Source organism: Delphinus delphis, chromosome 2 (assembly GCF_949987515.2).
Source record: "Delphinus delphis chromosome 2, mDelDel1.2, whole genome shotgun sequence".
NCBI lineage: Eukaryota > Metazoa > Chordata > Mammalia > Artiodactyla > Delphinidae > Delphinus > Delphinus delphis.
The window spans coordinates 30,046,348-30,071,616 of NC_082684.1; the positions used below are offsets into that span (position 1 = coordinate 30,046,348).

At 48.1% G+C, this 25,269-nt stretch overlaps 1 protein-coding gene across 3 annotated transcripts in view; it reads left to right on the top strand.

Annotated features, from left to right (window-relative positions):
* Positions 1-25,269, top strand: part of DPF3 (double PHD fingers 3) — a 254,722-nt gene that overhangs the window by 132,802 nt on the left and 96,651 nt on the right. For all 3 annotated transcript variants that reach the window (XR_009518321.1, XR_009518320.1, XM_060004289.1), the window contains exons 4-6: positions 5,096-5,223; positions 11,981-12,076; positions 20,688-20,766. Coding sequence is in view for 1 of the 3 variants with exons in the window: in XM_060004289.1 (XP_059860272.1) it covers positions 5,096-5,223; positions 11,981-12,076; positions 20,688-20,766 (303 nt within the window). In the remaining 2 variants the exon portion in view is untranslated. The remainder of the gene's footprint in view (positions 1-5,095; positions 5,224-11,980; positions 12,077-20,687; positions 20,767-25,269) is intronic.

A 25,269-nucleotide genomic window follows, 5' to 3' on the forward strand; every position in this document is an offset into this window, starting at 1 on the left:
AAGTCACCCAAGGAGTATCTCTGTTCCCAATTAGAAGTGCAGGCAGTGCTGCGTACGGGGGCCTGGGGAGGTGGCTGGCTTGGGTGACAGCTGCTGCCGCTCCGGAGAGAGTACCGATCCGTGGGTTTGTATCCATGTGTATAAAATCAGGCTAATTTAAAGATGAATTAGGTGTTTGTGTTTTAGACCATTTTCTTTTAATGTTAAGTGTTTGATGGCTCCTGTCAGGTTATGCGGTCCCCAAATTTGTGCAAGGGTCAAAATGAATACGCTTTTAAAGAATTATTAAATCTTATATCCAGATGAGCTGTATTAGAATAAAAACGAATCAATGAAATCCCTAAGGGCTCCATAGGGAGCGTGTCTAGGACGTGCATTGTGCAAGAGCTTGGACCTGTTACCTTATTTTTCCTTCCCTCTGGGACCTCCTGTGGTCTGGAGCCAGAGAATGTACCCTCTGCTGCTTTGTTGGGAGGGCACTGGTTAGCCTGTCACTCTGACCTTGCAGGCTTTACCCATAGTGCTTTGAAACCAGGGTTTGCCAGGGGTCGGCTAGAATGTTGTTCTGGAATGGTGCTTAGCCGGGTATCAAGTAGACAAAACTAAGAGCATATTTAACGTCCTTCCATTTTTTAGAAGCAAAATCATAGCAAATGTTCCTTTTAATTCTGTAAACCTGTGGTGTTTAATATGGTAGCCACCAGCCACATGTGGCCATGGAATACTTGAAATGCAGCTCATCTGAATTGAGATGCACTGTAAGCGTAAAATACTCACTAGATTTCAAAGACTTGATGTGAATAAAATAATGTAAAATATCGCAATCATTTAAAAAGATTGATTACACATTGAAGTGATCATGTTTTGGATATGTTGGGTTAGATAAAATATATATTAAGATTAATTGTGCCTGTTGCTCTTTCCTTTTATTAATGTGGCTACTAAAAAGTTTAAAATTACATGAATGGCTTGCATTATATTTCTATTGGACAGCATTGCTGTGCCATTAAATCAGAATCATTCAAACTTCGATAATAATAGCATGTAACATTTTTAGGACACTTAGAACATCCCGGGCTCTTTACTATATGATCTAATTTTGAATCTTGTTTTGAATTGAAAAAAAGCAAAGCCAAAATTGGTAAGCCTCCTTTTCCACTCTGTTTCTCACACTAGTTTTTGTGGGAATCTTTTCAGAGTTTCTTTATGCAGTGTAGTACCATGTTTAATTCTCACACCAACACTATGAAATAGATACGACGATCATCCCCATTTAACATATAAGGAAACAGACTTAGAGGTTTAGGTAACCAGCCCGTGGTCCCTTGGCTAATACATGGCAAGGCCAGGGTTTGACTCCAGGAGTTTCTGAAAGCAGAACTTCTATGAGCCAATTAAATATTTTGGTAATTAGGCAAGGATAATGCCACTAAATTTCTCTGTGACCCTGGGAAAGTCTCTGTGTCTTTCTGTGCTCTACTTTCCTCGTTAAGTGATTGGACTCCAGATGCTGTTGGGGGTCCCTTCTAGCTCTTCGAGTGTAGGAGAGCCCATTTCACTCTTCCCATTTTGCTTCTCTTCCCCCTCGTGCTTCTGACCCTGTGCCCATCTCAGAGGATCAGAGGACCAGAGGACCAACAGGGTAGACTGAATGATGGGAAAGCAGGATGGAGGAATGGTTAGCAGGGGAGGAAGAAGAAGCAGTAGGGCGAACAGCATGAGGGAGTTTACCAGCGATGGACAGCTCAGTACCGTTGTGCGGAGTGAACACCCCATGGGGATGTTGGCATAGAACAGAGCCCAGGACCTTGACACAGACCTGCCCTCAGCCTCAGCAAAGGTCTGCCCTTTATCTCGAAATATGAAAACTGTGGAGGTGGTCTAGGAGGGCAGTGAACATGCACAAAGGTTTGGGAAACGACTTTTCAGGGAAGGACCAGATCGAGGCAAGGTGAAGTCCGTATAGCGTAGAGATTAGGTGAATGGGTTCTGAGGCAGGTTGGGATCAAGGCTGGACTTTGCCCCTTACCAGGTGTCTGAAACTGAGCAAGTTTAAGCCTCCCTAAGCTGCAGCATCCTCATCTGTGAAATGGGATGATAACTGTGCTCAGCACTTGGGCGGCGGTGGGGATTAAGTGATACATAGCAATAACAGCTGACACATTTTGAATGTTTCCTATGTGCCAGGCACTCCGCGTGTACACAAACGTATCAGTGCTTGTTGGGACTCAGCCTGAGCCTGCAAACTTCTAATAAGAATACAATGAGTGGGGCTCTTGTCACAATCTTAACCGTATCTAGGAAAGAAGATCCTTTGGCTGCATTCTTGTCCTGCTGTGTGGCTTTCAGTGAAGTTACTTAACTTTTCTGAGCCTCAGGTGACTCATTTATAAAATGAGATGATAGGACTTCCCTGGTGGTCCAGTGGTTAAGACTCCATGTTCCCAATGCAGGGGGCAAGGGTTCGATCCCTGGTTGGGGAACTAAGATTCCACATGCTGCAGGGTGAGGCCAAAATAAAAAAATAAAAAAATAAGAAAAAGAAAGTGAGATGATTAAAGCAGATGATTTGTAAGGCCTTTTCAGCTCTAAAATACTGTGCAATTCTGGAAATAGGATTTATTTAGTGTTGAGAAGGCTAAGGGGGATACTAAAATATGAACTTCATAAATAAAAATATATATATGATGATTATAAATCTGAGGGATGGTGAACAGCTGTTCTCTTTTGGCTGAGGACAGGACATGAGGCAACATATTTTAATTGTTTTAGATTAATCATTTGGAAGCCTTTTGTGACTTGGGAGAAAGACTAATATGTCATTGGAGCAGGCTCTGGAGCTGCACACTCTGAACTCACCAAAGCAGACAGTTGGCTATTTTTCTGTGTGATGTTACTTCACCACACAGCCCTTCCTTGACCCCCGATCTAAAGTAGACACCCCCCACACACACACACTGTATTCTTTCTTCACATTTCACCCTGTTGCTTTTCTCTGTAGCACTTATGACATTTTGTAAGTGCATATTTATTTTTACTTAGCATTTAATGTCTATTGTTTTAAAATTTTATTTAATTTATTTTTTTATACAGCAGGTTCTTATTAGCTATCCATTTTATACATATTAGTGTATATATGTCCATCCCAATCTCCCAATTCTGTCTCTTTAGATTGTCAACCATCTAAAGCCGGGTTGGTCGCTATTTGGTTCACCTACTATGTACCTAGTTCTAACATGGTGGTCATCACATAGCAGGTGCTCAGTAAATATTTGTTGAATGAATAAGTGGGTGAATGAGTTTCAGAGGTGGTTGATTTGGGGGTAGTACTTCTTGATGGAGGTGGATCCTCTGCTTGCCTTTTTTGGTAAGAAAATCCCAAAGACCTTGTCTTTCAAGGGACTTTAGATACTGTTTCTCCTTCCCACCATCATCTCCTGGGGGCTGGTCATGCATGGGTGTGAGTTTCTTCAGTTTTAATGGGCTGCCTGAGCACCCTTTCTTATGGGCTGGCCAGCCTGCATCTGGCTCTGGTGGAGGAGATAGAAGGGGAATGTGGAGCTCCATTTGAATAAAGGCCAGTGGAACGTGGGTTGGTTGTGCTTGTTATTTCTGTCTGTTCCCCCAGAACAGCCTTTTGCCCTTCTTTATGCTGCCCTGTGCCCCAGGAAGCTGACCTCAATGGCTGTATCAGTGAGGCTCCCTTACCCTCTGGCTTCTGGTTGAGCTTGGCCAGTGGGAGGGCAAAGCAGGAAGACAGGGCAAGGAGAGAGAGGTTGGGTGTGTTGTACCCGGGTTCTCTGGCCCGAGAGCTCTCCATGGCTCTCTCCAGGTCTTGCAAACACACTCTTTCTATCCCCCAGGGATAGCAGGGCTCATGATCCCCCACTGTTAACTGCCCTGGTGCTTCCCCATTCCTTGTCCCCTAATTCCTGTCCACACCTCTGTAAACTCCATACAGATGGGCCGTTCGTTCCCCTGACCGTTTGCTCCGGCACCACCCCCTCATGGTCTTGCACCCATCTTACCTGATACACGGTAGGGACTACGCATCTAATCGCAGGGGATATGAAGTGCAGGGTCCGGGGAGAGGTTGGAGGAATATTTTGTAGTAAATCTGAGTATGATCGCCTGTACATGAGGTTTCTGTTTTTAATGAAAAAAACAGAAAAAAAAATACCCCAAAACAAACCAAGAAACCCTCAACCACCCTCCTTTGGGTTAGGAGTTGAAGAATTCTTGAGAAAGGGGTTCAGTTTCTCTCTCCGATTTCTCTCATGGGCAGGGCCGGCACTGGCTGCCACTGCTCAGGTGGCCCCATGATCTCAAGCCCCACGAAGCCAATCAGACTCTGATGTCTTCAGAACAGACGCCCCAGTGTGCGGGCACTGCAGCTCCCAGCTGCTGATCAGGGGCCTGTTAGGCATCTGCTCTCGTTCTTTTTCTTCACTGGGCTTCAGAGGCCTTTACTTCCCTGGTGAGTTGATAAGAACAGCCTCTCTGAGGTTGAAATAGCTTTTCATGGAGCAGACTGGAGCTGGGCAGCCAGCATGGCCGGGGGGAGGTCACGGAGTTGGCAGACAAGAGTTGGCATAGAGGGAGAAGATAATAAAACTTGAGGCCGACATTGGTGCACTGCTTTAGAGTTTTCAAAGCACTTGAATGTAAAGGAACACATTTATGCTCCACAAAATGGCCTGGTGGGGTGCTGGGCATTGTCGCCCTCACTTTGTAGACGTGCAAAAGGGCTCGGGGATCCTTGAGCGCCTCGCCCAAAGTCACGGAGCCGGAGGGTGGCAGAAGCAGGACAGAGACGCAGGCCGTCTCACCCCGTGTGCTTCTGGCGCCCCTTCTGCCCTGTCTCCGCCGTCTCTGAGGGAGCAGGCAGGGCTGGGCTCTGGCTCTGGGACTGTGAACTGGAGATGGAAACGCTGAACTCCAGTGTTCCTGTTCGTCCCGGAGGAGAGATCGCAGGCATCTTGAATCCTTGCCGGGGGCTGCGGTTCCCGCATGCCCCCAAGGGCCACCCTTCCTTTCCCTCCTATCTCTCCTGTTTCCAGTGGCCTGACACTGCTTTTCTGTCCTTGTTTTTCAGAAGTGGAGCTGCCTCTGAAGAAAGATGGGTTCACCTCAGAAAGCACCACCCTGGAAGCCTTGCTCCGTGGCGAGGGGATCGAGAAGAAGGTGGACACCAGGGAGGAGGAAAACATCCAGGAAATACAGGTATTTCTGTGCTTGCGGTACGGGTTGGGGGTGGCCCCCAAGCATCACCGTCGTGCTTCCGGAACTCCAGCCCCAGCTCTGGTCATTCTCTCAAGGGCCAGGGCTGCGTCTCAACTTCCCACCACAACTGGGAAGCTGGCCTTGGTCTCCCTGTTAGTCCACTCAAAACGTAGTTTTGGAGCCTACTGTGCGCCAGGCACCGTGCAAGGTCCTGGGGACACAGTGGTGAGTGAAACTGACCACATCCTCTTTCCCGCCCCCGGGAGCCAGCAGCCACAGCCCAGGCTTGGAAAGCTCGGTTGTCTGGGGCCGCCAGCCCTGCAGGGATCCCCATCGCACCCCTGCCTCACACACCCTCATCAGCTCTAGTTCACCGGCTGTCTTGTCCTTCCCCAGCACCACCCACCTGTCCTTCAAGGCCAGTTTAGAAGTCATCCCCCAGGCAGGTTGGTGGCTTCCATCCCCATGTGTTCACCACCCTCTGTGCACAGCATGGCTAAGGCTGCCACCACGCAGGGTCACCACGCAGGATTACAATGGTGTGCTCTGATGGTGTCTTATCTATGTGTCTTGAGCCCCCATTGTTGAATCCAATGGTTGGCACAGAAGCTCGTAATATTAATGAATACAAATATGAAATCATAGTTTTTAATAATTAAGCATAATGAAATTATTAAAATTAAATTACATTAATACTTTATATTAAAATTATATATTTTATGTTATACATATGTTATACGATTACATATTTATTAATTTTATATCCAATCTAATATTTGCATATTAATTTATTAACATTGTAATTAAATGACTACCAGTAAAATGTTTGGTTTGCTTCGTCAGTACCACAGTGTGTGGGTTCCGTCGAGTCAGAGACCGTGCCTTCGTGTTCACTGTTGTACCCTCGGGGCCTTGCACGTGCTCAGCAGAGTCTGGTCTCAATAAAGGTGTTGAATGAGTCAGTGAATGTGGCCTCCTTCTCTGCCATTCCTGCGTTCAGATGAATGGTCCAGTCTTTTCCGTTTGGTTGTCACAACATGGCTTATATTTGTTCCCTCCTCTACTTGACAGACCTACAGCCCTAGTAAAGATCCTTATTGACTGAAACCTTTATATGTCTGACACACCTTGGAGTTGTCTTCGACCCCTGTCTTTCTCTCACACCCAATATCCATTCATCAGGAATCCTGTCCACTGTGCCCTCAACACAAATCCAGAGCGTGGCCCCTTCTCACCACATCCACCGCTGCTGCCCTGGTCCGAGGCACTCACATCTCCTGTCTGAACGGTTGCAGTTGCTTTCTAAGTAGTCCCCTGCTCATGGCTGAGAGGGAGCTCAAACCCTGCACTGGCCCCTGTTCTCCCGAGAAGAAGCCGCGGCCCTCTCCCCTCTCTCTGACTCGCTGCTTCCTCTCTTCCTGGCTGACTCAGCTCCAGGCGCACCGACCCTCGGCTACTCACGTACACACCAGGTGCGCTCCACCTCCGGCTGTGCTCTGGCTGCTTCCTCTGCCTCACGGCCCTCTCCCCATATGCTGGGCTCTCACCCTCACCTTCTTCCAAGTTTTGGTTCCTGTCTCTTCTTCTCTGTGAAGTTTACCCTGACCACTGAATGTAATACCACATCCTGTGCCCTCTCTGCCCCGCAGCACTCCCGATTCTCTTACTCTGCTTTCCTTTTCTTTTTCTTTTTCCCCATAGGTTTTACCAGCATCTAACATACTTTATAATTTACTGATTTATGATGCTATTGTTTATTTTCTGTTTTCTTCTAGTAGGATGTAAACTCCTCAAGGGCAGGAATCTTTGTCTCTCTTGCTTGCACCCCTTTGTATCTCAAGACCTAAACAGTGCCTGCACATAGTAGGTGCACAGTAAACATTTATTGCGTGGATGCACGAGTGAACAGATTCCTGTGAGTTGCCCGTCTCCAGTCTGTCCCCTCTCCATCATGTCCGACTTTGATAGCTGACCTTTCATCCCAAAACACAATGCTGCTTGTGCCATGCCCTTGTTTAAAAAACTTGGCTAAAACACTTTTGTTTCTCGCTAAATGAATCTAAAGTGATGAGTGTGATCTTCTTGGGCCTCCTCTCTCCGCTCCTAACCTAGTTTTCAGGCTTATTTCCCACGATTCCTTTACTCCCTCTGTTCTCCAGCCTCCTTCCCTCCGTGCCTCTGGTCATGCTGTGCCCTTTATCTGGCATGCCTTTTCTTCCATCACCACGTGTACAAATTCCACCCACCTATTAGGCTCAGCCCTGATACCACCTTCCCCATGAAGCCTTTCTTGATCACCCCCCACCCCCTAGTTCTCTTTTTACCGCTGGCATTTAGGGCACCTAGTACTTTCTTTTTCTTCTTCTTCTTTTTTTTTTTTTTTTTGCTATTCATGTATTATCCCCCATTTTTGGACTTTTAGATCTTTGAAGTCACCGTCTGTCCCATCTGTATTGCCTGTTAAGAGTATTTTTGCTCAGTTGGGGTAATTTGACCGAGTCAATGAGTGGGACAGAACCATTGCCCAGAAGCCTTGATGCTCTAGAGAGAGGCAGCCCTTTCCTTTTCGAGTGGGCAGTGGGTTCGAGTCCTTCTCAGGCAGCATTGGGCCAGTATACGGGTCGTCATTGTCGAATCATCATCATCACCATCCTCCCCGATGTAACCAGAATGTCTACTATATGCAAAGCATGGGCCTACGACCTGCTGTGCTAAGAACTGAAACCAGGACCAAAAGCCAGAAGAGTTTACATGTTTTTATTGGCTTTGATTATTAAAATAAAGTGCACATGTAACAAATGGACTGTTTTGTTCATTTTTCCATTCATTCCATCAAAGTTTATTGAGTGCCTCCTCTGAGCAGGCATTGTGCTGGGCTCTGGGGTAACAGGGAAACCAAGAGAGACCTGTCCCCTCTGCTCATACTTATTTTGTAGCATGACATACAGACAGAAAGCAAGTAAACAAACAAGTAAAGTAACTGCATTTCAGGATAAATGCCATGAAAAGAACAGAGTGTGAAGGCTCAGCATAAGAGGAGGGACGGATTCTAGGTAGCATCCTAGGGGAGACAAGGGCTATACCCCGGTCCTGTGAGATGAGAAGGAGCCAGTAAAGTGAGGAACCTGGAAAGGGCTTTCTGGGCAGAGGAACAGTGCTCTTGAAGGCATCGCGATAGTTCTGAGCTCGTTGTGTGCAAAGAACAGAGGCTGGTGTGGCTGGAGCAGGGTGCCAGGGAGAGAAGGGCCGGGGAGGCACTTGGAGAGGTGGGCAGGGCCAGACCTGCAGGAGGCTCTTGGATTCATGGGACGTGAAAAAGGAAGCCATTTGGAGGATTTTAACCAGGGCAGTGAATTTGTGTTTCCTTAAGACCCCTGTGGATGCTGCATGGAAAGGAGACTGGATGCAGGGCCAGCAGTGCAAGGAGGGAAATAGCAGAATTTTGCACTCTTCCAGCTGGAGATAATGGTATCTTTAAAGAGGAATTCCTCTGATACACACACAATTAAAAAAAAAAAAAAAAGAGGAATTCCTTCTTTTTTAAAAAAGCACAACCACAAATGATCATTATCATCACCGTAAAGACTGGTTAGAGTAACAGGGAGCAAAGTTGTTTTAAAATGTGTTTATTTTCCAGATAATGTCCTTGGACAGGGAATGCAAGTGTGTCACGGGGGATGAGCTGCATCTCTAGTTGGACACCCCTGCCCTTCATTCCTAATACAGGATGCTCCCTCTGCTTCCTGAGCCCTGAATACGGGCTTTGTTTGTTAGGAACTCCTGGCTTCTCCCAAATTGTGTAGAGAGGCTTCTGGTGTCAGGGCCACGTCGCAGGAAATGCAGAAACACAGGAAATGCAGAGACACAGGAAATGCTGCTGTCACATGTGAGGCCTGGGGCTCGGACCAGAGGTTCTAGAGACACAGGGAAGCCAGTGAGAAGAGGGAGGGAGAAGTCAGTTTTCTCCAGGATGTTGAAGCTGTGCGGCACATCTAGGGACTAGTGCCTGCACAGTTTTCACCTTTACCAGCTTTCACCTTCCAACCCAGCTTTCACCTTCCAACCCAGAGTCCATACTGTGGGTACTAAATACCTTCATAATAAAAAATGAGAGTGGCATCAGAACTGCACTGAGATGCCAGAGGCAATGATCTTTAAATTCGAGGCACTTGGAACTTACCATGATTAAATGACTTCAACACCCAGAGAGTTTGCAAGATGGTTACACAAACAGCAACAGTTGTTGTAAGAACGACACCTTGTATTTATGCTACATCTTTTCACCAAAGGCTGCAGAGCATCTGACTTGTCATTGTCTCACTAGTGTTCCCCCCTACGGTTCAGGAAGCCAAGGCGCAGGAAGGCTAGGACACTTGCTGTGGACCCGGGCCAGCGTTTCCTAGCTGTGGGCCAGAGGTTGTGTCTGGCAGATGCCGTTGCTTCTCTGTTAGGTGGCGAAGGTTGACCCAGAGAGCCTAAGCGCTATCAGCTGATGGCTTCCCATATAAACCTGGTAGAGAAGCCAGAGAAGAATTTACTAGACCTATTTTGAGTTCTTTGGGAGGATTTGGCGATTAGCAATATCCTGATCCCTGCGATGGGAATGGAACTCTCTGACAAGAAGGCAATGGGAGAAGGTCACTGGAAACTCACCCCTGGGCTTCCTGCTTTGAGGACAGGCCCAGGGCATTGTCCAGGAGGCCACTGGAACCGTGATGGTGATACCAGAAGTCAGTACCATGCATGCTGCTTTCTAAGTCTTTTTTAAAAAAATTATTTAGCAGCATGAATGGTTTTTCTTTTTCAATTTTATTAATTTTTATTTTTTGTCTGTGTTGGGTCTTCATTGTTGTGCATGGGCTTTCTCTAGTTGCTGTGAGCAGGGGCTACTCTTTGTTGCAGGGTGCGGGCTTATCATTGCAGTGGCTTTTCTTTTTGCAGAGCACAGGCTGTAGGCGCACGGGCTTCAATAGCTGTGGCACGTGGGCTCAGTAGTTGTGGCTCGTGGGCTCTAGAGCGCAGGCTTAGTAGTTGTGGCGCACAGGCTTAGTTGCTCTGTGGCATGTGGGATCTTCCCGGACCAGGGCTCATGTCCCCTGCATTGGCAGGCGGATTCTTAACTACTGCGCCACGAGGGAAGTCCCACTTTCTAAGTCTTTTCATAGCTCGTGTGATTGTCACACTATTACCGCAAGGATAGGTGGATGCTGTTGTCCTGTATAACTTGGTGCCCACCCACCTTTCTAGCTTCATCTTAGGCCAGTCTCTTCCTGAGCCACTGAGCTCTGGTCACATTGGCCTCTTCATGCTCTCTGGACAAGCCATATTCCCCTCCCTGCTTCAGGGAGTTTGCTCATGCTGTTGTCTTTGAGTAGAATACTTTCCCTCCTCTCCTCCCTTTGGTCCCTGTTCCCAAGGTTAGTCTCTGTCCATCCTTTACATCTAAACTTCCTTAGTTCACTTCCACAGGTAAGCCTTACCTGACCTCAGATTAGGAAAGGTCCCTTCTAACAACCTCTCATAGCACCTTGAACTTGCCTGTCACTGTTTTCATAGCAGTTGTAATTATATTGCTATGTATGTTGATTGAATCTGTCCTTCCTTCATTAGACTGTAGAGTCCACTTGGGGCCAGGACTGTAGCCATTTTTTGGCTTATCTAGCACAGTACCTGCCATGTAGTCAGCCTTAGACAAATGTTTGTTGATTGAATGAATGATTTCCTATTTTATAATTGGGGAAACTGAGGCACAAAGCGATGATGACTCACCCAAGGTCACACAGTGAGCTTATAAAGAAGCCCCCAGGGCTCCTGACATGGAATCCGTGGGCTCCCCTTCCCCTTATCCCACTTCTACTCTGGGGGGCTGGGTCCTCTGCCACAGTCTCTCATCCCTCCCTTAAACCTAGAGATACGCACCTTACCTCCCCTTTCCTCCCCTACGCCAAAGCAAGTGAGGTGCTCAGGTCCTATAGGAAGTACTGCAATATGCCGTGGAATTCTCAGACACAAGGGCTGAGAGAGAAATGGGAAACTCTGAGCTGATGAACCTGACCTTGCTTTGGTCATGGATTCTGCTATCTGATCTTGAGCAGTCAAAACTATTTTCAGCCTCAGTTTATTTACCTGTAAAATGGAAATTGGATTCTCTGCTGCAGTGTGACTCACGGGGCTGTTGGAGAGAGAGAATTAAAGTTATGATCTTTAAGCTCCATTACAAGTAATGTGCTGTAACGAAAATCCATTACTCTTAAAAAAATAACAATGGAAGATTATGAATAACACATTCATGTCAAATTCTGTTCAGATGGACAGGAAGTTACTTGCTTTCATCAAACAGGGCAAGATTCCAGAATGCCAGGGAAAGGAGAAACATATTTTCATATATTTGAGGTGGCCCTTTAGGAACAAAAGGAAAATTACATGAAAGTAAGTTTTGACCAGACATCTTGGGCCCACATAGAAGGGTACCCCTACCAGAGTATTCTCTTTTTAGAAAACATTTCTTGGGCAAAAAGAGTTGAAAAAGTCGGTGTTCTAGGAGGAGTTGGCTGGACGGGTCCCAGGAGAGAGAGTTGGTACCGCCAAGAGCTCCAGTTCCTGGCCAGCATTTTGGAGGCCTAGCTTCCCAAGCCATGGAAGCATCTTCACTGTGTTAAAAAAAACACACCAAAACAGAACACCCTCCGAATTACCCTCTGATGGTTTTCTCCTTTGCATTTTATTTCTCAACGCTTCTATTTTCTTGTCATTTCAGAGGGTTTTGGAAAATGATGAAAATGTAGAAGAAGGAAATGAAGAAGAGGATTTAGAAGAAGATATTCCCAAGCGGAAGAATCGGACCAGAGGACGGGTAAGCCGTGAAGGGAAGAAAGAGATCAGGGAGGCCGGGGCCTGGCAAACAACTGGTCCCTAGATTCAAAATCCCACTGCAGCTAGATAGAGGGTGTATCCATGGTCTTCCTTGCAGGACACCCAGAGAGGAAACCTCCAGAAGAATTCTGGTTCTCAGGTGATAGCCTGCAAGAGTTTAGAGCTGGCAAGAGGGAGAGAAGAGGCAGACGGTGCCCCGAGGGGATGGTGAGGGTCTGGGGAAGGTGGAGGTTGAGGTGTGGGTGAAGGTGGAGGATGAGGGGAATGTGACCGCTGTCCCCATTCCTCAGTCATAGAATAAGGCGGAAAGTGTCCTGTCCCTGGGGCTGCCCCAGAATGACAGGGTCAGGACACCTGCTTTGGGGTACGTTTCACTAGGCAGAGAGTGGGAGCAAACTGGGAAAGCATGGGGGCCGCAGCTGATGGTTCCCAAGCCAGTGTGGCGGGGGCTTTGGAGGCGTGTGGGCCTGGAATGTGACAAGAAAAGGCCAGAAGCCTGGGGAATGGCCGAGGGGAAATCCGTGGTGGAAGGAATAAAAATATGAGGGTGACTCTTAAGGGGAGGGAGCGAAACCTGAGCGGTGCTCTCTGGCATTCGGGGTGGTCCTCCAGAGTCCTCATGTTCAAGCCCAGAGGGGTTTTCTGGGATTACCTTCAGGGCTCTGCAGGAGTATCTGACAATAGCCAGATGCAGCGGGACCTGCGGGGATGAACTGCTGCTTCCCATCTGGAGAATTAACTCTCTGAGGCCTGTCTGGCTCCTTCAGGCTCTAGGCGGGATGCTTACCCCTCCTGTGGATTAGGGGCTAGTCCTGGATGCCCTCTGAGCTTGGGTCCAGTGAGAATTATGGCAAGCCTCTCTTCCCGTGGTTCTTGCGTCTGAGTACACATCAGAAACACCACAAGAGCCTATCGAAATGCAAATTTGCAGGACCCACTCCCGGGAGTTCTGATTTAGGAAGTCTGGGGTAGGGCCTGGAGAGCTGTATTATAAGCAAGTTCCTAGGTGACTGGTGCAAGGGGCCTAGCAGTGCCCATGCTGAGCTGAGATGCTCCGACTTGGACAGGAGCTGGAATTTCTCAGTCCGGACAGGGTGGTCCTCTGATGCTGCACACCTTATAGAGTCACAACTCAGCTTCAGCCACGATCAATGTTTTGACACTCTTGTTTAATCTTTTCTTTACTCTCACTTTTGGTTGGTTTGTATGTTTGTGGGGTTTGTGTGTGTGTGCGGAATATTTGAATGCAAGCCCCTAGACATTTTTTCATTTAACCCGTACATACCTCAATGTATATCTCTAACAGGTATCATTATCATACCCAATAAAAATAACGATTCTAACATCTACTATCCAGTCCCTGATCCTTTCCCCCTGATTTTCTCAAAAATGCCTTTTTATAGTTGGTTTGTTTGAAACTTAGGTCTCTTGTATTCTATAACATTCTTCTTCCTTGCTACTCCCTACCACATACATATTTTTTTTTTCTCCATGCCATTTATTTGTTGAAGAACTTGCTGGTTGGTCTTGTGGAATTTCTCATATTCTAGATGTGGCAGACTGGTGGTGTTTAACGTGTCCCTCAGTCCTCTTTATCTCCTGAAAACTGGTGGTCTGATGAGAGACTGATTAGATTCGGGATAGTTGTGCGTGTGTGTAAGTATTTTTTGGTCAGGCTAGACTCTCTCTTAGGTGTGAGGTGTGCTTCTTATTGCTTCACATCTGGAGGTGTATGCTGTCCACTCGTTCTGCTTTCAGTGGTGGTAAAAATGATCAGTGGATTTGGGTGTTGTCAGCCAGATCTCTCCTTAGAAAGTGCCCCATCACCTTTTCACCTAATCATCTTAGTGGCCCCTGATGAACTTGCCTGGACCCATGCCTTCTTGGGAGGTTACAAAATAATGGATATCTTACTCCATTCTAAAGGAGGCTTTAGAATGTGGAGTTCCTGGGCCTTTTGTGAACTCCAGTTGCTGTGTACCTCCAGGCCTGCTTCCAACCGTTGTCTCAGCCCAAACCAAACTTACTCGAGTAGGTGATGGAGAATGGTCGTCTTTACATCTTCTCCACTCCCAGCTGAAATCTAGGCGTTGAACTTGTAGTTGGCAAATACGAATTGGGTGTCTTCTCTGTAAGAACACCGGCAGAAGCAGCAGCAACAGCCATTTGTACTTACTGTATACTTCCTATACATCAGGCAGTGTGATGAGCTCTTCACAATAAGAGCTACGTTACTGGACTACACCACAGTGCATCATAAACACAACAGGTCGATAGCGATATCATAAACACGATATCGATAGTGACGATAGGTCCTTTATACTGCATTCTCTATTTCTGCACTGTTCTTTACAGCAGCCACTGGCCACATGTGGGTGGCTACCAAGCACTTGACATGTTGCTAATTCAAATTGAAATGTGGTGTAGGTGTAAAATATTCACCATATTTCAAAGATATAGTAGGAAAAGAACGGTGAACACTTCATTAATATTTTTATACTGATGACATATTGAAATGGTAATACTTTGGATAGATTGGATTAAATAAAATGTATTACTAAAATTAATTGCATCTGTTTCTGTTTTTACTCTTTTTTAAAAACGTGGCTACTGGAAAATTTAAAATGACACGTGACCCCCATTATATTTCTCTTGGACAGCACTGCTTCTTTCATTCCCATACGTGGGTATTATTACTCCTAGAGAGGTTAAGGAACTTGTTCAAGGACATCCAACCTAGTAAGGAAGAAGCTAGGACTTGAACACAGGTCTGTGCTTTTTCTACTGGGTCACATGTGGCCCAGTGCCCAGCATGTGACCACTGACTATTTTGTTGAATGAATGATTGAATGATGGAAAAAGAACAGAAAGTCATATTTCAGATTTATGGGAGTTGAGCAAAGGCCTGAACACAGCGAGGGGGCTGGATGGGGCCTAGACTAGCTCTGGGCCCACCCGAGGCTGGCTAAGGGGCAGTCAAATGGCTCTCCATTGTGCAGTGACATTGTAGACATCCATGGTGGGAGGCGTGGGAGGACCTGGAAAGTGCAGGTGAGCCTACCTGTGCTGGAATAAGGTATGGAGCTGCTTAACCCACAGGCTCAAGGAAGCTACCCTTTAAGGTGTATTCAAGCTGCCACTGGCTCCTGGAGGACAGTCACTCCGTTTCTGTTGTCGGGACTGAGGTCTGAGGCTGAGGCTGTACATCTCAGTATGCGGTCCTTAGGCCGCAGCATCAGTGTCACCTGGGAGCTTGTTAGAAATGCAGATCCCCCCCAGACTCCACCCTAGGTGGGCTGAATTAGAGTCTGCAGTTTAACAGGACTCCCAGGTGCTCTGTGTGCTCATTGAGGAAGTCAGGGCTAAGGTAGTGATGACAAGAACAGTCTCTGCTTTGTTTGAACCGTGAGTTCAAATCCCAGCTCTACCACTTACTAGACTTTGGGTGGTTCAGGTAACCTCTGTGACCCTGACCAAATTGAATAAGTAGGCTGGGTCTCAGTTTCCTCATCATTAAAATTGGGGTAATAGTACACAGCCAATTTTGAGTGCTTAATAAAGGCTAGATATTATTAGGAGGGTGCAAGCAAAGGGAACAAATCTCAGAACCTTGACAATGGAGATTCCCTGAGGGGTGAGAGGAACTGAGGCCCAACAATGAATAATTGTATCTGTGGTCACTTTAGCCCAACAAATCAAAGCTCTTTAAAGTTCATGGAATTCCTGTGAGTCATCCATGTGAGTATTACCAATCAGTAAGTGTTTATGATGCACTGTGGTGTAGTCCAGTACTTTCAAACTTTAATGTGCATACAAAGCACCTGGTGATCTTGTTCAACTGCAAATTCTGATGCAGTAGGTTTGGTGGGTGGGGACTGAGATCTTGCTTGGTTAACAAGATCCCAGGAGATGGCAGTGCTGCTGGTCTGAGCACCTCACTTTAGATGGCAAGAGTGTAGAGCAGTGGTTCTCAATTTTTTTTGGTCTCAGGGATTCTTTACTTACAAATTACTGAGAGCCCCAAAAGCTATTGTTCTGGTGGGTTATAACTAGTGATACTTCCCATATTAAAAATCAAAACAGGAAAAATGTTAAATTTAAGAATACACGTGCACACAGAGTGATGACATCATTGTGTCGTGTAGCCGCTAGAAAACTCCACTGTGCACTTGTGAGAGTGAAAACTATCAAATGACATTTTAGTACTATAACAAAAATAGTTTTGACACTGGAGACTCCCTGAAAAGGTCTCAGGGACCTCCAAGGATCCCTTGACCACTATTTGAGAACAACAGATATAGAGCTACTAGCTCTCTGCTCGGGACTGAGCCTGTCCGAGTTGAGAGTCTTCTAGTTGTAGGAAACTCAATTTAAGCTTAAGCAAAAGTGGGAAGTATTTGAAAAGCTGCTGAGCCATTGTCCCATATTTGAGCAATTTTTGAAGATTCAGGAAGGACAAGAAGGTGGCGGGGATTTAGGATTGGGAAAGAGTAAGGAACCCAGGCAGCTCTGGCCTCTACTTCTCCTTCCTTTATTCTTCTCTTGCAGGATTGCCTCTCCTGCTTCTCTGTGCACGTGGCCCCATAGTTCCTGAATTTATGGGTCCCCCAAGTGACCTGTACTAACTAGAGTCACTGTTTCCCAATTCTGAGTACCTTGGGGGTAGAATCTGGTTGGCCCAGCTTGGGTCACATGTCTATTCCTGAGCCAGCCAATCAACGGCGGCCAGTAGGGCAGGGCTGTGTGGTGCAGTCATGGCAGCCATGGCCCACCAGTGTGTGAATGGGGAGGAGTGGAGTCGGGTGAGTAGTTCTCAGAGAGGGAGGATGGTTTCTTTTGGACATCAGCTTCAAAGTTTTCTGTAACAGATTCTGGAAACCTGGGCCTCCGCCTTCTAGTGGCTCTGTGACTATGGGCAAATCATGAACCCTCTCAGAACCTGTTTCATCAAGTGCCAAATGGGAATAATATTACTTGGTTAAACTCAGATGGTGTTGTAGGAATTAACTGAGCTAATATATGTGAAAGAGCTTTGGATGCCGTGTGCCCAGCGTAGTGCTAAATGTCACGGGTTCATAATAAAGTACGAAGTGCCATCTTTGCCCTCGAGGACCTTGGAATTAAATTGAGGAGAAAATGCTAATAGTCATGATACAATCAGAAAGCAGCAGGCTTCTGACCGTGCACTTATCAAATGCAATAACAGTTCAGAGGAAAGAGCAATCAACTGGGCAAGGAGGGGAAATAATTTATTGAGTACTTCCTGTAGACCTAGTTCTGTCCCCTGTGGTTTCACACCCCCTTATTAGCACTACAACTCTGCAATAAAGATGTTGCTATGCCCATTTTACAGCTGAGAAAACTAATGCTTAGAGAAGTAACTTGTCTGAAAACACATGCTAGTGTTTAAACCTATGTCTGTCTGACTTTAAAGCTGATGCTTTACTCCTCAGTGTGGCAAGAGGAAGATTCTTGGAGGTGTGGCATGTTAGCAAGGCTAAAGCATGGAGCAGATGTGGATGGGCAGAGTAGAGGCTGATCCGTGACCGGGATCAATCAAAACAAAGACTTGGACGTAGCATCAGCATGAGGTGATCCTGGTAGGACTGGCACTAGGTCGTCAGTGGATATGTCAGTGGGCTTTGGATGGCAGTGAACGAATGGATGACCACGGGCTCCCGTCCTTCACTCCTTTTGTCTAATTGGTCTGAGACTCATGCAGGATGGATCGGGTAGGGCAACGCAGAGGTAGAACCCCAGCTGGCGGGTTCTTTGAGCAGTTCAGGGGTTAATTGATGAGCTCCTGGATTAAGATGTGGAATAGAAGGGAAATGCAAAGCCTAAGATGGCTTTTGAAGGAAGACACAATAGCACTTGGATACAGAGAATGAAGAAGAAGAACCAAAGATGATTAACTCACTGACCAGCCGACTGGTGGATTGATTCATTTATGCAGCAAACATTTATTAAGTGCTGCTTGGGTGACTGGCCCTGTGCCAGGTTCCAAGTATAATGGTCACCCAAATAGACGTTTTCCACCCTTATGTGGGGGAGATGGAAAACCAACAAGTACACCAACACACATATAATGTCAGACAATGCTATGTGCTATGACATGAAGCAGGGTAGGGGTAAGAGACCGATGGAGGGGATGAGTGAACATGCATTGGTCAGGAGGGCTTCTCTGAGGAGGTGACATTTGAGCAAGACAAGTAGGATTCCGAGTTTCCAAGCTTGAAACATTCCAGGAGACTAGAAGTGTGCTCCAACCACAGGAGGCGTCCCTTGCCTGTCCCCTCAATGCCCTATAGCCACAATCCCCATTTTGCAGTTGGGGAAACTGAGGTGCAGGGAGAAAGCGGGAGCAGCAGCCACCCTGCCAGCAGCCCTGCAGAGCGCAATTAAACCCTGGCTCTCAGCAGGGCCCCCGCTTCCTGCTGGCTGCTCCCAGCTCCAGCTCTCCTCCTCTTCTCCTGGGTGGTATTTTTAGTCTCCCAGAACCTCCTCCCTGAGTCTGCTGTTGCCTCTGTCATTCTGCTTGACTTGCTTTCACCTGCTCCCAGGCGCCTGTGACAGGGCTGCGGGCGGCACACGTCAAGCTGTCCCCGGCTTCTCCAAGGGGGGCTGGGGCGGGGGCGCGGGCAGCTGAGGGTGACCACCCTCAACGTGGGCAGGCGGGGAGGCCTGTCAGTGCCTCGGGGTGACTGCCAGTGCCGCCCAGCTCCCTCTTGGGGTCAACTCTGAGTAATGAGGGCGAGGGGAGGGGACTGCGGGCTGGTGCGTGTGCAGGGGTGGGGGGCGGGGAGGCTAGGAGGGGAAGTGCCCTGGAGGGGAGGGAAGGAGGGAGGTGGAACTTTGTAATTTGTTTTGGAAAGAGACAGCCGAGGAGGTGGTGGCCTTGGTAGCTTGGCAGGTGGTGTTGATTGTGAAGGGTGTGTGTTTTGGGGAGAGTGTGAGCCCCGTAGGGCTGGGGTACAGGCCTTTCCACTGTGACATCCCCAGGGAAACTGTGTGTGTGTGTGTGTGTGTGTGTGTGTGTGTGTGTGTGTGTGTATGTGTGTGTGTGTGTGTGTGTGTGTGTGAGCAACTCAAGGCCTTTTGACCATGAAGTCCCCTCGGGGGTCACTTTTCCAGACCAGGCCCCTGGGACTGCCCCATTTTCCCTGCACACCAGGTGTTGCCATGTTTTATTTCTCATCTGCTGCACCTTCTTCTCTGTCCCCAAAGACCCCAGCAGGCCCTTTCCTTGGTTGGGAGTTTACTGCTACTCATTACCAGAGAATGACCTGGAGGAGGCTAGGGTGCTACCCATGTGACCGGTGTGGGACTTACAAAGGTCTAAAAATAAACCTTGCCATGTTCTTGTAGCCACTGTCCTGGGGCTGCCCAGCCGCCAGCTCCCTCTCTGGCTGCTCTTGTCTATCCTTGGAGGTAGAGCCCATCCCACCCTCACCCCGGATGATGCTGGTGGAGATGCACACAGGGTGGGGGTCTCAAGAGTCCAGCCCCAGGAGAGTGTGAGGTGTCAAGGGCTCTTGCCACTGGCTGGAGCCCCGAGGCAGACCACAGAGGGGGGCCTCAGCAGAAGCTTGCCCTATGGAGTAGGCTGAGCAGGGGGGAGGGGAGCTCACGCCCCGATGCTAGGCCTGGCTGCCTCTTTTTTTTTTTTAAAGCATTTTCTGGTCTATCTCATCTTTTTAAAAAATTTATTTTATTTATTTTATTTTTGGCTGTGTTGGGTCTTTGTTGCTGCACGCAGGCTTTCTCTAGTTGCGGCGAGTGGGGGCTACTCTTCGTTGCGGTGCCTGGACTTCTCACTGCGGTGGCTTCTCTTGTTGCGGAGCATGGGCTCTAGGCATGCGGGCTCAGTAGTTGTGGCTCACGGGCTTAGCTGCTCCGAGGCACGTGGGATCTTCCCGGACCAGTGCTCGAACCGTGTCCCCCGCGTTGGCAGGTGGAATCTTAACCACTGCGCCACCAGGGAAGCCCTGGCTGCCTCTTGAGAGACTTGAGCTGGAGGGGAGTGTGAACACAGGAGTCTGGGGTGATAGCTGCATGTATGCTACTTGCTCTAATTCGCCCATTATCTGGGCAGCTGAGGGGAGCTGGGTTGGCACCCACATGTGGTTTCAGCGAAGCTGGCTAAGGAGTTGGAGGAAGAGATCCTAGGGGCAACAGTAGAGGATGGGAATTCTGACTGCTCAAGGCTTTGCAGTCAGACTGTCCTGAGTTTGCCTCCTGGCTCTGCACTTAGTGAGCAAGTGACCTTGGGGAAGCTACTAATCCCTCTGTTGCCTCAGTCTCCTAAATCTGCCAAATGGAGATAATAGTAACACCTGCTTCTCGGAGTTGTGAGGATTCAATGAAGTGATACGGCTGAGTAGCTGAGTGATTTGGGTAGGTTACCTAGCGTCTCTGGGCCTCAGTTTCCTGGCCTGTAAAGTGGGGTTGGTATATGAGAGACTACAAATGTAGTATAAAGTTGAATGAGGAGATATGGGCGAAGCGCTCAGGGCCTCACAGAAAACGTGCTCAGGAACCGTAGTGATTGTCAGCATAACAAGCATCCCAATATTCCCATGTCTCCCCAGGCCCGCGGCTCTACAGGTGGCAGAAGGAGGCACGACGCCGCCTCTCAGGAAGACCACGACAAACCTTACGTCTGTGATAGTGAGTATGGCAGACGCCGCCTTCCTGCCCCAGCCCCATGCTTCCTGTGCTGCCCCAGTCTCAGGCTCGCTGGCTTCTGCTCTCGGGCCTGCCTGCTGCTGCCTCACCGCAGTCACGCCCTGACCTCCCCTCGTTGCTGCTCCAGGCCCTGGTGTTGCTTGCAGGAAGGAGAAGCAAGCCCGGAGGCCTCCCCGCCCTGTGCTCCTCTCCCTGCAGCGCCCTCCTTCGTGGCTTTCCTCCGGCTCTCTCTCTTTCACTCTCTGTCTCCTTAAGGTTCATCCTCTATTTCTTTCTCTGTTTCAGAGAATTCAAACAAAAGCATAACTCAAAATCCTCCAACAAAGGTACTTGGCTCCTGTGGCTTTTCATTTGTTTCCCTTTAACTTCCTTTCTCTTTCTCGCTCTCCTGTCCTAGGTGGGGCAGGTTATGAATCTTTCTCTGACCACGACTTAGTTTAATAAATGGCCCTCGATCCATCTCCAGCTTCTCTTGCTTGCTTCTGAAACATCTTTGGACAAGCGACTGCCTGGCTCCTGGGTTTAGGGTCTGCAGACAGAGATGGGGAGGGGCCAAGGGGCAGAGCAGCGGGGGCGGTGGCAGCGGGTGGGCCTCCAGGGACCTGCAGCTTTCCGAGGGATTGCTGTCAGCTTGAGAGAGCTTTTGGCTTTCTCACCTATCAGAGCACTAGGGGGTGGATTTTTTTTTTTTTTGCGGTACGTGGGCCTCTCACTGTTGTGGCCTCTCCCGTTGCGGAGCACAGGCTCCGGACGCGCAGACTCAGCATCCATGGCTCACGGGCCCAGCCGCTCCGCGGCATGTGGGATCTTCCCGGACCGCGGCACGAGCCCGTGTCCCCTGCCTCAGCAGGCGGACTTTCAACCACTGCGCCACCAGGGAAGACCCGGGGGCGGGGGGTGGATTTAAAAGCCTTGCCTTAGGGACTTCCCTGGTGGTCCAGTGGTTAAGACTCCACGCTTCCACGGCAGGGGACCTTGGTTCAATCCCTGGTCGGGGAACTAAGATCCCGCATGCCGTGTGGTGCAGCCAAAAAAAAAAAAAAAAAAAAAAAAAAAATCCTTTCCCTAGTTATCTTCTCACCATATCGGGTGCCATCTGCTCGCTCCATGGCAAGGGCAGCCCTCGAAACCCCTCTCCCTGACCATCTTCCCTTCCCACCTTCTCCTCTCTGAGGAAGCAGAGCTCCGCCGTGGGCGAGAAGGGGCTGCAGTGAGGATGGCAGCGGGACCGCTGAGGCAGGGCCCCGGGCACAGTGGTTCCTCGGGCGTCCTGCCCGTCTTGCCAGTGTCTGCAGTCTCTGTGAAAGTGGGAGAGACCCAGGGGAAGATGGGGCACAGGGAGTACATCGGGGGTGGTGCCCTTTTCCTCCCTCTTCACTGGCCTCTTTTGATTTCAAAAAGTTGTTCTGTGCCCGGTGGGGTGACAGCTGGTTGGAGAACCTTTTGCTAGAAGAACTCAAACTCCATGACCCCCACTTGGCTGCTTAATACACCGTGCAGATGACATTCCTGAGACGACTCCTGCAGGTAACATCTCCATCCCAAGCCGAGGCCGGTTCAGCATGAGGAGGGAGCAGGGCATGGGTCTGATGTCTCTCGGCAATACCAGGAGGTGCCTGCTTCCACCTGGGTCTTGCTTCCTGGATGGGGTTCAGTTTTGTTCTGATGTATAAAAGCCCAAGCATGCTAGCCCTCGGAAGACTGATTCTGGGCTGGGAAGGGTCCTTCAGACCCCCAGGGGGCAGGCTTTCCAGCTGTGTCTGGCCAGAGCAGCCCAGCTATCAAGAAGGCCAAGAGCTGCTTTGGAACTGGGGCATTGCCACCGCATTCCTCTTTCAAAAAGCTGTATTTTCTTAGGTGATTTTCTGCTACCGCAGATAGTGGGATTACCTTTCACGCTCTCTCTCCAGCTTTCATTGGGTTCTCAGCCGGAAATAATCCCAGACACACCCATGCGCCCTTCTCCACCCTCCCCTCAGTTCCTGTCTTCCCTGCCTTTGCCTCCTTAGTATTATATCCACGCAGCACCCTTGTGGGTGTCCCTGTCTGGCCTGGCTCACCCCCTCGCCCCCGGGCTCCTGCGGCTTTGTTTAGGGCTCTCAGTGCCATGTGCTGTTTCCTGTTCCCCTCCCCACGGGCTCTGTGTCTCCTCCTGTTTACCCTGTGGAGCTTGGGAGGCCTGATTGCAGGCCTGGTGGCAGCTTTCTGGAAGTCTCAGGGGCTGATGTCTTGGCTCTGCCTGCACAGGCGCTGCCTGCTTTTTCCTCCCTCGGCGGGACAAGGTCCACCATGGAACGCCCGTCTCTATCCTGGCTCTCTTAGGAAATTGTGTGGCAGCTCAGTGATTAATAGACTTTATTTTTATCTGGTGCCCTTCAGACATGTGATCCTTTGGGATACAAATGACCTTTGGAGAGGTCACAAGGCCCACCTCCCACCCCCACCCCCCAGCTGAGCAAGGAATGCTTTTAATAATCTCTAATGCATCCTAAGTAGAGAGGTGTCTCGTCAACTCCTTGAATGTCCCCAGGGATGGTGTTACCATAAGCTGCCCTTTCTTCCATGATTCCAACTGTGCTTTGAATGATTGTTTTTTCCTTAATAGGAGCTGAAATTTTTCTCTCCTACAGGCCCGCTTAGCTTTTGTGCATCTTTTCCCAACAAATAGGCACCTTCAGGATTTCGTCTATGCTGGAGGCCCTCATAACATCCCCTTGTATTCTTGGTTTACCTAGGGACGCATCCCATAATTTCTGCGATGGCCAGCTCAGAATTCTCTTCCAGGTTTAATTTAAGCTCAGCACTTTCATTGGAAGTAGCACCCAGGCCAAGTGGTTCAAAGAGTAACAGACACATTTCCTTGTTTATTTTACACGTCGGCTTTTAACACCACCCACGTCTGTAGAGAATAGAAGTAATTGGCCACCCCATTGCACTGTGTACCATCTCAAACACTTCCCACCCGGTGCCTGTCCTGACCCCCGGGCCAATGCCTCTCCAGGTGTGTGCTCTTTTCTACTTCTACTTTTGATTATTCCTGCTTCCATAAATCACTCTGTATTTGGCCCTATTGAGTCTCCATAAAGAGATACAATAATATGTGACTTCAATATGCAAGATTCAATAAAGGCAAATTTAAAGACATTGCCCAGTAGTTAAATTTCATTCACCACAGATTCACAATCCCTGCCATTTTTGTATTGTCTATGGATTGATTTGCATAATCTCCACTCCATCTTTCGAGTTATTTATGAAAATATGAGGCCACCTTGGACCCCACCACCTCTTTCCGGGTTTCTGTGGAGTAGTTGTAGCTATTTTTCAGATGTGATTGTATTTAACCATTCCTGGTGTATATTCCTATATAGTTGTCCTGCTCTGTTCTCGGTCCAAGCTTCCCTTTCAAGGTGGGTGGTTGAAATATTATCTTAGCTGCTAACTTCAGGTGATAGATAGTTTGCTTGTTACCTTTCACTCAGCCCTTGAATTTATTCCATCTCAGAGAAATATTAAAATCATCTGAACATAATTTATTTTTTACCCAATCCATGGTGTGTGTGTAGATGCATACTTCATTTTCCAGCAAGTAACCAATCTCTATTAATTATCCTGAAAGTTTACCCAGCTTCAGGATTAAAGTTCTGTTTCTTCCCTTTCAACCTCTTGCCAAAGGGAAAGTGTTCATTCCCTACAGCAAAGCACCTACATGTGACTTTGTAGGAAAGGCTGTTGGTGCTGGTCAAAGTGTGGACCTGGACCACCTGTGCAGTGATAACCGAGATGTTTATTAAAATGTGGATTCTTGGGCCTCACACCAGAGCTCCTACGTCAGAATCACTGGGAGTAGGCCTAGGAGTCTGCATTTTTGAGAGCTTCTCAGGCGATAATTATGAATACTGATTTTTGAGAATGACTGGTCTACCGCATTCAAATTTGAAGACTTCTGGCCTCTGACTGATCAGCCATTTTATTATTCCCTGTTTTTTGCATCTGGAAGTTCTGGAATCTCCAGGAATTCTCCAGGCAGAGTGCCACCAGCTTGCATGGCTGTTTTAGTTGGTCTCTTTAGAATCTTTCCTTTCTTTCAACATTGATATAAAACTCAGTAGTCCGAAATAAAATTCAGCAACCCAGTACTTGACTGTAGTTTACTTAATGGCTTTAAATCCCAATAATGTAATTAACTCCCTTTTATAGGTGAGATGATAACTGGGGATAGACATATGAAAGAAATCCTTGGGTTTGGGCTACTGAGATATTTTGAAAATAATTTCAAGAGTTTGCCATTTCTCTTCCTAACTGTTCCCAGCTCTGGATTTTCTGTTAGCATCACTGGGGAAGACTCTTGATGAGAGACTCACTTTTCTATTTTCTTTGTTCAAGGAGCATCATAGGAAAGAAGATGGTGGTGATGGGGTGATGTTCAGGGAGAAGGAGAACATTTTGTCTCTAAGCTTCAGCCATTTAGGGAGGAACAAAGCACCC